Below are 16,697 nucleotides of genomic sequence, written 5' to 3'. Positions count from 1 at the left end.
CTTCACAAAACTAGACCAAAACTATCCCAATCGCGTTTCCAGGAGGTTCCCCGATAAAAATTGCATCCTGGGGTTAAAATGCATGTTTTTTTTTTGTTGTTTTTTTTTAAATGGTTTGGTAAAATTTACATTTTAGAGGCCAAACATCACATTTTTGGTATTGGGGTCGCTTCAACCCGCGGACTTGGCAACACTGGTTCAGATGGCGCAGCATTTACTACACAGAGCCAAAGTCCACCGACAAGTTGCACAAAATCGCTTTCAAAATCAATAAAGAATCGCCTCCGATTTTGAAATCAATTTTGTGTGAACTACGGCTCTGTTTAGTAAAGGCCAACCAGTGTTGGCAAGTCTGCGGTTGTTTTTCATGCCCTCGGTTCAAAGCGACCCCAATACAAATAACGTGATGTTTAGCCTCTAAAATGCAAATTTTATCAGGGGAACCCCACCGAAACATTTTTATTTTATCGCCCGGAACGAAACACGATTGCGCTAGTTTTGAGAAGTTATTGGGCAGGTTTTGTTTTGAAAACCCAGCAATCCTGATCTGAACGCACATGCTGGAGATATGCTACTCATCACAGGAGTGCCTCTACTGACAAGATGCGCATGAAAATTACATTCAATTTTTTTTCACAGCCCTACTATCCAGTCCGATTCCGGTCTTGTAATCACAGTCTGATTCTAAAACAATTCTTGATCTGCATTTTTTTTCTTTTTGTATATTTGTATACAAGACTTAGTTACAAATTAATAATAAACAATTGTATGTCAGGAATGAATGATTAACTAAATTAAGCTTCAAAACATACACAGAAATTGAAAGTAATCATAAAGGGGATCAAAGAAACACATTGAAGGTGATCAAAGAAACACATTGCAAACAATAAACAAGAAGTGCTTTCAGTATATGAAGTTTTTAGAATCGTTTCTCCCACCCCTAGTTTTTATTGGAGGTTTTTATACATTTTATTTTTTCTCAGCTCTCTACCAGGGGCGTGTCTAGAGCATTTTCAGTGGGGGGGCCATGCTGGGGCACTACCTCCGAATGGGGTGGCCGCCAGTGACCAAAAAAAAAAAAAGCTAAATACTACAGTATATTACGGAAATCCTATTGATTTTATTGATTTAATTTTTTTTACTTGAATAAAGTTACTTGTAAACAAATGCAGTAATAAACCACTTTTTTTTTTATTAATTTAGTTTTTTTGTCATCCCTGTATATATCTATTAAGTTACGTTTGAGAATATTTTTTTTTTTTTTTTTTTTTTTGAAAGAAACTCCCTATATCTTTACTTCATGGCTTGGCACTGCTCTCTTCCTTGCCTTCAAAAGAAACACTTATGTGTGTCTGTTATTCTCAATCAGTCATTTCACGTGTAAATGACTAAGTTAGGCCTGACAATTTAACTGACTATCTAACTGACTTACTCTCATGCATTAACAAGTAACGTGTCACCATACAATTATTATTATGGAACATTCTGTGCATATTGTCATTTGGTGCAATCTTGCTATTTGGTCACTGTCACTAAATAAACTGATACAAAATATGCAAATCACCATGACTGTTTATTGTTTGAAAGCGCCCGCAGCGTATTTTACTTTTATTGTGTTTTATTAAACTTTGATTGAACATTCGATTGAAATCAACCACGACCAACGCGAGCAGAGCCTGACGGTGTAAAAATATTGATCTGAGAAAACCTTACAAACATATTAAACCATACATAAAGGTTACCTACCAGCTCTTTGTTCGGTGTTTTGTGATGTGTCGTTCTTGAACGATTCGAATCTTTAATGTGACTAGGGAAGAACGAGTCGTCTCTATGACGGCGACATCACTTTGAAGTTTTTTTTTTTTTTTTTTTTTTTTTTTTTTTTTTTACAGTGGATTGTAATCTCCAAAAATTACCTTGTTGTATGATGTCTTTTGAGTTCACCCTTCAGATTAGACTATAGAACTGTAGTGTTACTTGTTTAGGATTCAAAATGTTATTTGCTTTTAATTTATGTCATTATGTCCTTTTTTAGCAAGCATCTTATACATATATAAGACCAATTTAAGCAATTATTATACCAGCAAACTCAGAATTGGATAAAAAATTTAACTAGGCTATAAATACTTAGATTATTATATAGCCTAGTATTTATTTACTGATAGACAGTCAAAAAGACAAATTAATCAATATTTTATTTATAACAAGGTTTTATTTATTTATACAATAATAACACACCACAGATCCTCAAGAAACAGTTTCTGACAACAGAAATGTCAGAAATAGCGTATGTGGCTGTCATGTGATTAAGGAATGATTTGAACCTGAAGACTTGTCAGACAAGAGGTGAGTTAGTCACAGACTGAAGACCCAGGTAAAGAATTAATTAATCTTTTCTGTATCTTTATAGCATTTTATTTTTGTATTGTTTGTAGTGTGATCAACGTTTGCGTAAGTACTAGATGTGTTGGGGAAGTAACACGTAACTACATTTTGGTAAAATGAACGAAATGAATCGGAAAAAGATTCGTTCATTTTGCTGAACGCGACTCAAAAGTTCGAGTCGGTAAAATGATCAGAACTTCTCATCACTGGTGTCTCGACTTCCCACACTTGATAAAGTAAAAGTCCAAGTCCGCGACAAGCGGTTGTTTCTCTGACGACCGACGCTGCGGCTGCACTTCTTTGAATCGCGAACTTCAGTAGAGTCTATAAAATGATTGGCCATAAAATGAACCAATCACAAGACATCTTATAGGGGGGGCACCTGGGGTGGCCAATTGAATTTCTGGGGGGGCCGGTGCCCCCCCTGGCCACCACGTAGACCCGCCCCTGCTCTCTACAGGTTTCCCTTTAGTATTAAATTCTCCTTTCCCTCCCAGTCTTCCTCGGTACATGTTTTTAAAGCTCAGCTCAGGTAAACCGTCACTACAGGTTTATTTGTTTGATATCTACACTCCATTTGGGCAGAAGGGTGAAACCATACCCTGCAGCGCTCTGGAAAGAGCCGGCCACCCTGTGAAGCTTTACATCCCAGAGGAATTGCTGCTCATTGAGGGAGAGCGTATTAATATCAGGATTATTTATTCACTGTTGACAGTTTCCTGACATAGGACAAGCTGGAGAAGTGAGGGGAGAGGTGTGATGAAGAAGAGGGAGAGTGAGAGAGACACTCCATCTGCTCTCTGTTTGTGCCCTTGGCTGCCTCCAGACTCTAGTTTTAAATAGAGGCAGTGTGGGATTTACATCCCCATGCATTACCTGCAGGCCCTGTCTGCCATTCATTCATCCATCAGTTTATCCGTGCATCTCTTCCTTTTTATATTTCATCGGACTGGTTTGATGTGACAAACACCCAAACATGGTGATGTTTGTGAAAATTGTTTACATCAGAATGCGCAAACACAATAAATATAACTGTATTTTAGGGCTGGGCGATATATCTAACGATATGATCATGCACTTTTAGTCAGTAAATCTGGTTCTGCGATTACCGCTAAATCGCCAGTTATATCATTAGTTATATCGCCCAGCACTACTCTATTTTATAATTATGTATTTTCACATACATACACACAGTGTCACGCTTTTTTTTGTGCACGAGAATGGCCGCTACTTTTCGGCATACCCCATGCCTATCAAGTAAGGGTACTCGGGGTGTATGAATCAAATCGTACTGTATTGTACTGTATTTAACTATAGCGCTCAGTGGAAACAAGCCATTATATGTAATTTTTTTTCTTTTTTAATTTCATTTTTCCTTCCAACATTACTTTGTTTCCTTCATTTTTTGTCCTGTCCTTCCTTTCTTTTTTCATTCCACATTCTTCTGGAACTGAAAAACAGGTCAAAGCTGTTTTATATTACATAATTGTTGCCCTCTGCAAGCACAACCAAATGTACAGCATGACTAGTGAAGCATGATTCATATATAAATAACTCTTATGAATTGGTCCATTTAATGAATCACAAGTTGGCAAGAAATAGAAAATAGAAAAGTCACTATTCATCTTTTTGCATATGCATGTTATAAATCTTACTGTGAACGATTAATTTAAGTATGTTTTATTTTTAAGAATTAATTTGACCTTTTAATGTGCAAATATTTAATGCCAGACTCCCTCAATCATTTAGTCCACTTATATCAACAATTGACTGCAAGCTCACATTTATTTTTTATTTTTGAGTGCAACACCCACGTTTCGAAAGTGAAAGAATTTAGAGAGTAAAATTTACATATGTGGCTTCAACAACCAGATCTATTTACATTTATCCCTTTGCATCTTGAATGTGTCTTTAAACCACCTCTCTCGTGGTCTATCTCAAATGCGTTTCAGAGGGCATTAACACCTGGTCCATCTTTTCATAATCTGATAGCTATGTAATAAAAAAATTAAATAAAAAAAATGCATGACGTGACCAAGAGTAAATAGGCCCAAAGTCCAATCAACAACAAAAGTATAAAATTGCCCAGCCCAAATTTTTTTTGATTATCAGTTAGACTCTGATAGTACATCACAATTACATCACAATACAGAAAGAAAGATCTGTTGCTACTTTGTTTCATCGTGACTTAAACCGTTTGATCCATCTAATGAATCAATGGTTGCTCAGTTTAACTCATTACTTATCTGGATGTTTATATCACTACGAATGGTCAAAGTTATTCAAAATTTTGTTTTAATATCTAGAATTTAAATAAACAAAACAAAATATACAATCAGAAATAGTATGCTTTTGTTTAGTAGGTAGTTAGAACCAGTTATGGGAGTTAGGTTCACAAAAACAGAAATTTGTAGGGTGTGTGTGCGTGTGTGTGTGTGTGTGAGAAAGAGAGGGAGAGATATATATGTAGGTGGTGAAGTATTTATAGTTGTTCATCACAACTGTCGCTTTCAGGGCGTGTATGACCGCATCTGTGTGTGTGTGTGTGTGTTGAAAAAGTGTTTCTCTTTTTCTAGACAGAGTTGGGCTTCACTCTCTGTACTTGGAATATTACGCCCAATTTCACTTTCTCCTAACTAACGAGAAAGAGAGGATAAAGGAAAGTAAGAGAGAGGAAATGGAAAGAGAGAGATACTAGAAAGGGAAGAAAGGGAGCTGTCCTTTAGAAAGGTAAAGAAAAGAGAAGATAGCATGAGGATGAACGAGATCACCATGGCAACGCTGCAATCACGACCCAGCGACTGACTGCTTCTTTAAAGGCATGCTGGATTATGTGCAAGTGCATGTGTGTTTTTGAACAGTGCAAGAGAGCATGCTTTACAGCTACTACAGCATTTGTGTTTATAAGGTTCCCGGTGCCTCCGGTTCACTCATCTGTCTTTCTTTTACTGAGACCTCAGTAAAATTTGAAAGATCAGTGATGAAACTCATAACCAGGCCAAGAAACGTCAGGTCCGTTCACTGAATTCTATGCTGTGTAGCTTTATGAAGCACTTAGAGCAGCTTTTGGGTCTGATCAGCTTCCTACTGAGCTGAACCCGTGTCAGCTGAACTCGGGATCTCAGAGCTGCTGGAGAAGATGGTATTTAAGGTTCAACGCTGAAGTGAGCAGGACTCCCAGTAAACCTAAAAAAGATTCCGGCACAGACATGTTGTCAGGGAGAACATTATTCTATCCTCACTGCTGTCTGTGGAGGGTGTAATTACAAGGAGAGATAGATGATGATATGGAGCAAGGGAAAGACCCAGGAAAAGAGCAAAAAATTTGATGCCAAAGGATATAGTTCTAGATACAAAAAAATCAGCCCTTTTGAGACTGGTTCTGTTTTAAATCCTTGTGGGCTGTCAGCAGTCGACGTAACGGTTACTTTCTAACAAGACAATTGGTTCTGACATCACTTTAAAGCAACAAGAAGTTGTTCATTTTCATTAAGCGTTGGCATTTTGAATGAACTCAAAAATTTAAATTCTGTCAATATTAACTCACCGTCATGTTTCTCCAAACCTGTGTGAGTTTCTGTAGAAGACAAAAGAAATATTCAAACAACATTGGACCCCATTGACTGCCATCGTATGGACAAAAAACCTTGAATAATTTTTCTAAATGGCTTCTTTGTGTTCCACAGAAAAAATAAAGTCATAAAGGTTTGTACTGATGAGTAAAATGATGACTGAATTTGAAATGTTGAGTGGACTGTCCCTTTAAAGAAGCATTTTGACTGAAATGGAACCCTGTATGTCCAGTCCATCAACTCAGTTAAGGGTCACTCATGCATGCAATATGAGTTGCTCATGTGACACTCACAAAAAACTTGACTAACAATCACATCTGACTCCAGTAGGGATTGATGTTAGCATGTCGCTAAGCTAAAAGCACAAACAATTCATTGAACATGTCAATGCTAATTAAAAATGATTTGTTTTTGAATAAATGTAACTATTTATTTTCAGGTAAAACTTCAACCCCAAATTTCCCTCAACTACAGTACTATTCAAAAATTCATGAATTATTCATCAGTCATAAATTAAATTGATCAAAAGTGACAGTAAGTATTTTTACATTGTACAAATCAAAGAACCTTGAATTTTTTTTACTTTTCCACAAAAATATGTTTTCAAAATCAATAACAAATATTTATTGAGTACTTCATCAGCTTATCAGAATAATTTTTGAAGGATCAATATAACACTGAAGACTGGAGTAATGGCTGCTGAAATTAAACTTTGCGATCACAATACATTTCATTCATAAAATAAATTCAAATATAATAGTTATTTAAATAAAAAGTAAGAATGTTTCACAATATTCATGAGATTATGTCACAAATTACCACATTTGCATAATGCCCGCCTACATTGCATGCGTGGAATTTCCACAAAAACATCCCTCAAACGCTGTAGCTTGTTTGTGTGGATAATGTAATGTTGAGAAGTGCTCTCCATGATAAAGGTGAAGGTTTATTTTCACTCCCAAAGGATGAGGCTGTGAAGAGTCAGTGGTTAAAATTCATCTTTGCTACAATACCCCAGCAGTATAATCCCAAACTTTAGCTGTGTTCCCCTCATTTCACTGAAGATTACTACCCCAAACCCTGCGAATTCAATGCAGGATTCATAAACTGGTTGTCTTTGAAAGATGGCTCAGTGCCCAGTTTGTTTGGACCAGCTTGCTTCTCTCAATCTCAATCTATAAGTATGATTAATAATTATTGCTTCAATGTTCTGTCAAACGTGTAAAATATGTAGGCTTGTGTTGTGTATACACTCAGTGTAGCTGTAGGTCTTGTTACAATTCTGCAAATCAGCTGTGGGCGCGCTATTGTCTAGAAATATGTCAATTCATATAGAATGTTTGTTGTTATTTCAAATAGCATAATCGGGGCACTTTGAATTGTAAATAATACTTACTTCTAAACTTGTGTTTCTGTCTGCTTGCATGTGCAGTCTCGAGAAGTTCTGCTTAATAATGAAGAAAGATTAGAAAGAAAGCAGAGTGCCACTGTAAAAGTGCGTTGCGACATTGTAGCAGAGTTTTTCATTGCTGTTTATGTGTGATGTATTGATATTTTGATATCAGTTCTGCTTTGTGTACTCTGCTGTTCAAAAGTTTGAGATCAGAAAGATTTTTAATGTGTTTTAAAGAAGTCTCTTCTGGTCATCATGGCTGCATTTATTGACCAAAAATAAAATTACAATTTCTTGTATACAATTTCAATTTAATTCTGTGATGCAAAGCTGATTTTTCATCAACATTACTCCAGTCTTCAGTGTCACATGATTAGGGTTGGGCGATGAGTACAGAGTACGTGCGATTGCGAATCTCGAAAGTGATAGTGAAACTAAAAAGCGATCGTGCATTCAAAAGGGGCTGGAGGTGGGGGGGGGGGGGGTTCACGATGTCGGTGCAACATCGGGATGTCTATCGCCATTGGCGATGGATGATGGCATTGTCTTTCGGCCCAACACAATCCTTCAGAATCATTCTAATATGCTGATTTATTATCAATGTAAGAAACCGTTGTGTTGCTTAATAGAATTCTTTTATAACGATATAAATATTTATCAGTTTTTATCAATTTAACACATCCTTGATTAATATTTATATAATTTAATAATTTATTAAAAAAAATAATAATACTGTCCCCAAACTTTTGAACAGTACTGTATACAGTAGTTGTATTGTTACAAAAGATGTCTGTTTTTAATAAATGCTGTTCTTTTTTTACTTTTTATTCATCAAAGAATACTGAAAAAAGTATTACAGGTTCCAAAAAAATATTAACATATTTCCAATATTGATCATAAATCTGCATATTAGAATGATTTCTGAAGGATCACGTGACACTGAAGACTAGAGTAATGATGCTGAAAATTCAGATTTGCATCACCGGAATAAATTATATTTTAAATCATATTAAAGTAGACCAGTATTTTAATTTGCAATAATATTTCTCTATATTACTGTTTGTCTGTATTTTTGATCAAATAAATGCAACCATTATGAGCAGAAGAGACTTCTTTAAAAAAACATTACAATTCTTACTGATCCCAGACATTTGAATGGCAGTGTATGTATCAGCGCTCACATGACTTTGCAGACACAAAAGCTATACCAAGGTCTGAAATCTGAGTCCCCAGCCGTACCTGCACTGATGCCCTCTAATACCTAAAGTCTTGCCCCTCTGATCCTGTCAGCATATTGTCAATCTCCAGCTTTCCATGCCCTAACCTTTGATTCTGCTCTTGTCTCAGTTTACCTATAAACACACACGCATTCAGACAGAAAGTGTGGGTTTGCTGTATTGTCTCAGCAGCTTCTCTCATGCGTTTCCTGTGAGCTGCCCCTCTTTCGAAATTGGAATCATGTGAAACGTTTAAAGAAATAAAGAGTATCTTCTTTTAAATGCATACCTCTGAGTGTACACCATTTAGTGGACTGACGTCAAGCATTACATTTATGGCTTTGAACTTTGATCGGTTGGTCTTTGAAGACGGAGCTGTCATGAAGTACAGCGCTCAGATATGTGAACTGTGGTTTGCATGCACACATGCATCACACCACAGGGCTCATAGAGTCGGCTGGGTCCCTCTTGATGTTTTGAACTTTCCCTTTAATGAGCTCTGCTTTAGCTCGAGAACAAAAATGGAGGAACTCCTGTAAAGTTAGAGATTAAGATGGAAAATGCTGTGTGATACTACTTGTGGAAATGTTAACACGCTTATGTTTGTGACCGAATGAAAGCAGGAAAACACAGAGAAGCACAAAACATATTTGATGGTGTGTTTGTGTATTAGAGGTTTTAGCAGATGGATCCGTCTGATTTAATCTAAACTAATCCACTGTAATCTAATCCAATCTGATTTGATCTGTATGTTTCTCCAGAGTCGTGGGGTAAAGTGGGAAATTGGGATTTAATCTTGATTTGGATGGGAGAGTTGAGACGATTTGGTGGAGTTAAGAGACGAGTGTCGGGTGTTTAGGAAGATCACATAAGATAATTTTTTCTGCTTGGCCGAGGTGTTCGAGGTCTTTTATTTTGACGGTGCTGAGAAAGGCAGCACCTGAGTGCACACAGTGCTCAGACACTCTCCTTCTTGCTTATTGTCATTGTTAACAGCTCTGTCTAACATGAAGAGAAGTCTGTCTAATAATCAGAGAGAACGGTTAAACAAAGGAATTACAAAAATTATTGCATACAAAGTGTTATAACAATTGCTTTAATATTATTAGTAATAGAAAGACAAACATTATAATACTTTCTCGTTTGCCGTCAGCATCAAGCAAATACGCATTTATATAATTTAAACAAATCTTTGAATGACTAATGAATATTTAATTTCTCAAATTTAGTTAAATACAGCTGTGAGATCTTGTGAAATGTGCATTTTTATCCTGCACAATCGCGTTCTGTGTGTGACGGTCAGTCTGTGTGAATTAAATGCTTTAAACTTTAAACGTGATTTCAAATTATGCTGTGCTTTATGCATTCGCCCACTGTCATATTCATGTCATTTTCACTGTTTGCTGTATGTAAAATAAGTGTTAACTTGGCTTTATTTGGAAGAATATGATTCCCAATGCACACAAATTTCTCAGAATAATGAGTGCCCTGTTGGTTACAGTGTTTACTACTTTTTTAATATTATTTTCATAAAATATTTATGTGTTTGTAAAAAATACATAAATCTAAAGTATAAGTATGTTTATTTTACACATTTATTTTTTAATCCATTGTTAAATGATTTCAAATTTCTTAAATATTAATAAAAAAATATATATATATTTCAGCTTTTTATATCGGCTATCTGCCCCCCCTGCTTTCCAAGATATCGGCATCGACTGTCAAAAAACAAATATTGGTTGACCACTTATTGTAATACACTAAGGCACTAAGTGTGTATACATTTTTTTGAGTTCTGCTCAACCTGAGAATGAGTAAATGACAGACAGATTGCGCACATCCTTTGAGTTATCCTTGCTTATGTCATCTACTCCGGCCATGCCACTTCTGTCCATCATTTTCTAATGCTTAGCATGATTAATGTGTGTAAGGTCTGTGCTGGGTCAGAGAATAAAAGGACATTGAGAGTGTTCACCAGTGCTGAAGGAAGTCATAAATTAACATGGTGCATGTGATTCATTACATAATATGCATATCTTCTGCAGTTCGAATGTGTATATGTTTCTCTGAGCCCTTATTCCTTTTCATTTCCTATCCAGCAAATACAGCAACCACACTACCCTGTAAACGTTTGAGATAAAAAAAAAAAATCTATATATTTTTTTAATGTTCACCAAGGCTCCATTTATTTGATAAAAGAAATACAGTATAAACGTATTGTGGAAATATTATTAACATTTTAAAATGACTGTTTTCTATTAGAATATATTAAAATGTGACTTAGTCCTGAAATGGCAAAGCTGAACTTCCATGATCCTTGAGATATCATTCTAATATGCTGATTTGGCAGCATTTTTTATTATTATCAGTTGTGATCATCAGAAACAGTTTGCTTTATATTTTGTGGAAACCATGATTCTTTGGATAGAAAGTTTAAAAGAACATCATTTATTTGAAATTGAAATATTTTGTAGCATTATAAATGTCTTTACTTTCATCTTTGCTGATTAAAAAGTTATTTGCTTCAAAAAAGAGCTTTACTGACCCAAACTTTTGAACGGTAGTAAACTCTCCTGCACCCATATCTTCCATAACTACAGAAAGTCTTCTTACCAACAGTCAAAGGTTGTCAAATGATTCTACTTTACAGAGACCGAGTGCTGCTTCAAATGCTTATTTGACACTTTCTGTGCTCTAGAGCATAACAATGACATGTTACATACAGGATTTCCACTGTGGTTCTGTTCATACGTTTCACTCAAGCTCACTGATCTGGTTCTGACCCCTCAATTGCCAGGTAGACACTTTGTGATCTTCACTGTGTATTTAGCACTTCAAAATGACTGAGCAATATTCTACAGCTCAGTGAATGTAGCTATATGAATCAGTCTGATACATTTATCCTCGTGTGAGTTTGTGTGTGTAATGTATGAAAGCGAGAGAGGGGGAGAATGTAGTTGAATTTGAGTGTCATCCGAGTGTGGCCATCTGAAAAAAAAATTTCTGATCCCTGTATCCCTTCTCTCTGTCAGACCCACACTGATGCCAAAGGAGGAGGGCGTTCCAGTGTGTCACGTAGTCGGAATGTGGCACCGACTGTGGATGAAAGTCCCCACATAGGAAATTACAGACTGCTGAAGACCATCGGCAAGGGCAACTTTGCCAAGGTTAAACTGGCCCGACATGTCCTCACTTCTAAAGAGGTAACTAGGTCTACCTTTTTTATTGGATCTAGTAAGGTGAATACTTGCTACACTGAAAAAAAAAATTGTGTGAGATCTACTTTTGAAACTAAAATATTCACCCCGAAATTGATAGTAAATTTCAACAATCGGATAAAGTAATGGCAAGCACCGAACTAGATGTGAAATTTTGAGGTAGTAAGACTGAAATTGTATTTTCTTGTAAAACATACTCTGAGCTTTGTATAATTTGCAATTTTGAAAAAAATTTTTTTGATTATATCAGCTCCCTCTAACACCGATGTAACGGACAATTTCAAATTGTTATTGATAATGCACACACAGTTAAACAAATAATTACTAGTTAGTCTAATAGCAGATACTTTCATCATATAGTACACTTATTTCATTATTTGAATGTTAAAATTTATACAAGATGCATCCGCTGGCTCTGATTCATGTCCAGCCTGTTGCTTAAACTGCTTAGACTAGTATTACAAGTTTATACATCTGTTTTTTTAAGTTTGTCATAACATTAAATCAGTTGCATAAAATTGTTTATTGGTTTAATTTGAGAAAGAAAGTGCAGTTATTCAGTAGTTAGTCAGACGCTTAAGACAAAAGTGTTTGTGCACTGGCTCCAGATATGCTGAATCTAATTTAAAATCACCTTTGTTTCTGGTTTGGATTGGAAGTTAAAATAATAATAACAATATTGTGGTTTTATATACATATTTTTTGTTTTATCTTTTCTTCTAATTTAGTAAGGAGGGAATTGTATCAGTGAAGAACATGCTTGGGGATGTTGATATATTATATATATATATATATATATATATATATATATACATACACACACGTTTCAACATCCCCAAGCATGTTCTTCACTGATACCATTCCCTCCTTACTAAATTAGAAGAAAAGATAAAACAAAAAAACTGTGGAACAGGGATATATAGAAATCAAGGTTTTTGATTATTTCAACAAGTAACAAAAATAAAAGAAGGCATTGGTGAAATGTGTGTAAGCCAATTTTAATGTGATCTTTGTATAACAAAAAGCAAAAGTTGAAATAGGTTTAATAAAAGCAACCCCTGGGGCATGCAAATACAGCTCTAGCACAGTTAGCATTCAGAGTCCTCTTTAGTGTTGCTCTAGAATTTTCACAAATCTTTTTGAAAAAAGTCATTTATTTTTTCAAAGAGAGCGGTTTAATATGTGTGTGTTCCTTTTGTCTCAGGTAGCAGTGAAAATCATAGACAAGACACAACTCAACTCTTCTAGTCTTCAGAAAGTGAGTCTGCAGATCTCCTCTTTTTATCTGTATATGTGTCTGGAGAGAGGGCACAGAGGGGGTAATTACAGGAAGAGAAGCTGAAGGATTTCCTCTGACGTGGGAATCAACGGGTTCTGCTTTACCTCCACTCACACACACGTACACTGCTCACTGCTCATGTTCCATAAACTCTGCCGTAACTACTGCAGAATCCTGGAGGCTATTACACAAATGAGGTTAATGCATTGTTCCAGCTCCTAGTGAAATTATAACTATGTATGTAATGTAAAATGTTAATACACTTCCATTCACAAACAGGATTATTGAAGGGGGGGGTCTGAAAGATTGGAAAAATCACTCTCTAGACTTCATTAAGCAGCACAACCATATTCAATTTGTTATAATAATAAGATAAAAGATTTCTTGAATACTAAATTAACACCTTAGAATGATTTCTTAGGGATCATGTAACAGAAGTGATAACTTTATTAAAATAAAAAGACAATATTACTGTTTTTGACATTTTGATTAAACAAATGCAGTCTTGATAGACATAGAAACCTATTATTTAACAACAACAACAAAATATTTCAAACTTTTAAACATCATTGTATTTAATCCCAGATTGCCACAGTACATCTGTGTTTGTACAAAAATAGAACATATTTACATCTATTAAATAGACTATAGTCAAAAGTTTTTTCATTGTTTATCATTTAATTTATTAGTAAATCCTGCCTAAAATGGCTTAAACCAACCTTAAATATTTTGTGGGTTATAGATTGTCTGCCAGCATAGCCGACTTTGACTAACTGCTCAAAACCCCAGTAAACCAGCGTGACCACACTGAACGACCAGCAGAACAGCTTCAGATGGGATTGACCTGAGCCTTTATAGGGATACTTCATCTAAAAATGAAATTTTCATTATTTAACCTGTTCGAGGTTCTTTCTCCCACAAAAAAAAGAACACAAAAAAGAGATTTTGAAGTATGTGGATAACCAAACAGTTGCTGGTCCCCATCGACTTACATAGTATTTTTTATCCATACTATGGATTTTTTCTGTATAATTGAATGAATCAGGATCAGGTTAATAGTTCTATTGTCAAGGCTTACAATCTTCTCAAAACTTCTGTCTTTGTGTTTTCTCAGCTCTACCGAGAAGTGAGACTCATGAAGTTTCTGAATCACCCAAACATTGGTGAGTGAGTTAGAAAGAACCCATCTAACTGGCCAAATTATTTTAGTATTTCAAATCAGTGTCTAACATGAATCAGAGGAATAAGAGCAGTCTGCCGAAAAGTGTTTAAAACCGGCATTCCTGCCATGTTGAAGAAATGGATTGTTTGATGTGTGCTGATATGCACTCATTCAAACTTACACATGACAGATACTGCTGATATATTGAACTGTGTGTTAGTGTGTGTGTTCGCCTGTGCTGTGACGGTGGGCTTGACAGAAGCACTAGCTCATTAGCTCTCAACTTGTGCTCATAAGTATCAAAGCGCCGAGCTGAAATATGAAAGGAAAGACCTGTCCCCTTTGAGGAAGCAGCACTGTGGATTCAGTCCTGATTCAGAGTCTTTACTCTCACTGTTCAGTGGCCGAGTGTGTCTGTGCTGGTATCACATCACATAATCACAGCTGATTGAGCTGAAACGCTCCTTGATCTTTTCCATGATGACACACAAAGTAGGGATTATGTATTTTATTCATTTCATTAATGTCAAACAGTAGTGGCCTGTTTTCCGTTGAATAGGCTGTGATGAATAGAAGAACTCTGTGCTTTAAAACCAACTCCTAAAGCCTGCTCCGTTTTATAATTCTACTTTATTAATGCATCTCTCTTTATTAGATGCCGTTTGTTTGGATTTGGAACGTTTCCGTTTTTTCCTTTAGGGTTTGTGGGGTTTTATTGTTGCTTATGAGACTTTTTATGAGAAAATTTTCTTGTCACTACTGCTCGGCTCAGGAATCTCATTCTAATGCAGTTTGTAAGCGTAATCTTTAGCGCTAAACTTTATAATCTTGTCAGCTGCTCAAGAAGACACATATAGTGGGTTTTGTAGCATTCATATAGAAATAGATGTATTTATCACCACTGCTTTCCATCTTAACTCCAACTAATTCGGTGTTATCCCATAAAGTAATAATGCTGTGCTTTAGAGATGTAGATGTGCTACATTAGTAATATGATTTTTTTTCTCAACCTCAGTTGTTAGCACTGTTAACCACAATAGAACACCTTCGCAGTTAAAGCCAAGTCTGATGCAACTGAAAAATACCAAATGAAATATGCTCAAGTTGTGACCGATGATTTGTTTGTGTACATTGAAAGCTATAATGCAACACAATCATAGCAAGCTTTTGCTAATAGAGTGCTGCAGTGATGGCGTGTTTTCTTAGGCTAACCAGGAAGTTAGCATCACGCTGGTTTCCTTGACAAAAACCCAACCACATTTTTCCATTCCATTTGGCTTTTGTATTATTGCTCTGTGACCAGAAACTGTATATGAATCTAACACATTTTGTGTATCATGATGATCTTCACAAATTAACACAACTTTATGGATTTGCCATTTTGTCCAACAAACAATCCAGACAGGGAGAGTATTATTGTCAGTGGACCTTAACTTGAAGAATGGCGTGTATTGACGTCTTTCCGTGGTTAAAACAAGATACTTCTGACATTCATTCATGTTTATTTTGTTCTATATCTAGTAAAGAGGAAGAAGAAAATACATTTTGGTCCAAAAATAGCAAAAACGACGACTTTATTCAGCATTGGCGATATAACAATAGACGTTATTCCCACTCTAACTGATAAACTCTTTATAAAAATATAAAAATATATATATGTTGATGTTATATCTTTCACTTGGATGTTATAAGTCGCACTGAGTAAATGTATAGCTGGATAAAACAAAAACTGTGTCCGTCTTCATTTCAGGCTATAAAGCAACAAGATGTGATTCTTTTAAAGGGGGGAGGGGGGTGATTATTTTCTTTACCCACTGAATACATACATAAATACATTCTTTGAATTTCTTAACAAATAACTAAATTTGTTTGATGCCAATAGTAGCCTGCTCTGTCTTGTCTGTCGATGCGTTGTCAGTGTCCTCTTTGTTCCGCAATGTGTTTTTCACTGTGTGAGATGATCCTGATGTGTGATGTGAGAGCAACATGGTTTGTCGGACGTAGCAACAGTAACTAAGGGTGGGGGGATATTTACGAAGGGTCAATTATAAATACAGTGAGACTGTAAAAGTGGACTAGTGAGTAGGTGAGCTTACCTGTTCGGTATGATATTTATGTCCCTGACAACGTCTGTAGATATATTTCCTGTAGGCCTGAGGTTCCTGTGGCTCAGTGGTAGAGTATTGTGTTAGCAGCGCAAAAGGTTGTGGGTTCAGTTCCCAGGGATCACACATACTGATAAAAATACGTGTATAGCCTGAATTCACTGTAAGTCGCTTTGGATAAAAGTGTCTGCCAAATGGAAATATAGATGTAGAAATATAGGTAATATAGATATTTAGCCTCTTGTTAGCAAATGCCTTAGTAAAAGCTTTTTTTTTTTTTTAATCACAAGGGGGGTATTACTGATATATTTTATGTCATGAGATTGTTTCAATGCAGACCTTATTTCAGGCATTTACCCAGTAAGA

General features: G+C 35.8%; 1 protein-coding gene across 9 annotated transcripts in view; it reads left to right on the top strand.

Moving 5' to 3' along the window:
- The window catches only part of LOC113052099 (serine/threonine-protein kinase MARK2-like), a 50,971-nt gene that overhangs the window by 8,600 nt on the left and 25,674 nt on the right, over positions 1-16,697 (top strand). For all 9 annotated transcript variants that reach the window (XM_026216427.1, XM_026216424.1, XM_026216423.1 and 6 more), the window contains exons 2-4: positions 11,600-11,770; positions 12,990-13,043; positions 14,179-14,227. In XM_026216427.1, the coding sequence (XP_026072212.1) occupies positions 11,600-11,770; positions 12,990-13,043; positions 14,179-14,227 (274 nt within the window). The remainder of the gene's footprint in view (positions 1-11,599; positions 11,771-12,989; positions 13,044-14,178; positions 14,228-16,697) is intronic.

The sequence above is a fragment of the Carassius auratus genome, chromosome 32, assembly GCF_003368295.1.
Source record: "Carassius auratus strain Wakin chromosome 32, ASM336829v1, whole genome shotgun sequence".
In the NCBI taxonomy this organism is placed as follows: domain Eukaryota; kingdom Metazoa; phylum Chordata; class Actinopteri; order Cypriniformes; family Cyprinidae; genus Carassius; species Carassius auratus.
Note: the sequence above shows the minus strand (reverse complement) of the source record. Positions and strands in the feature narration are given on the sequence as shown.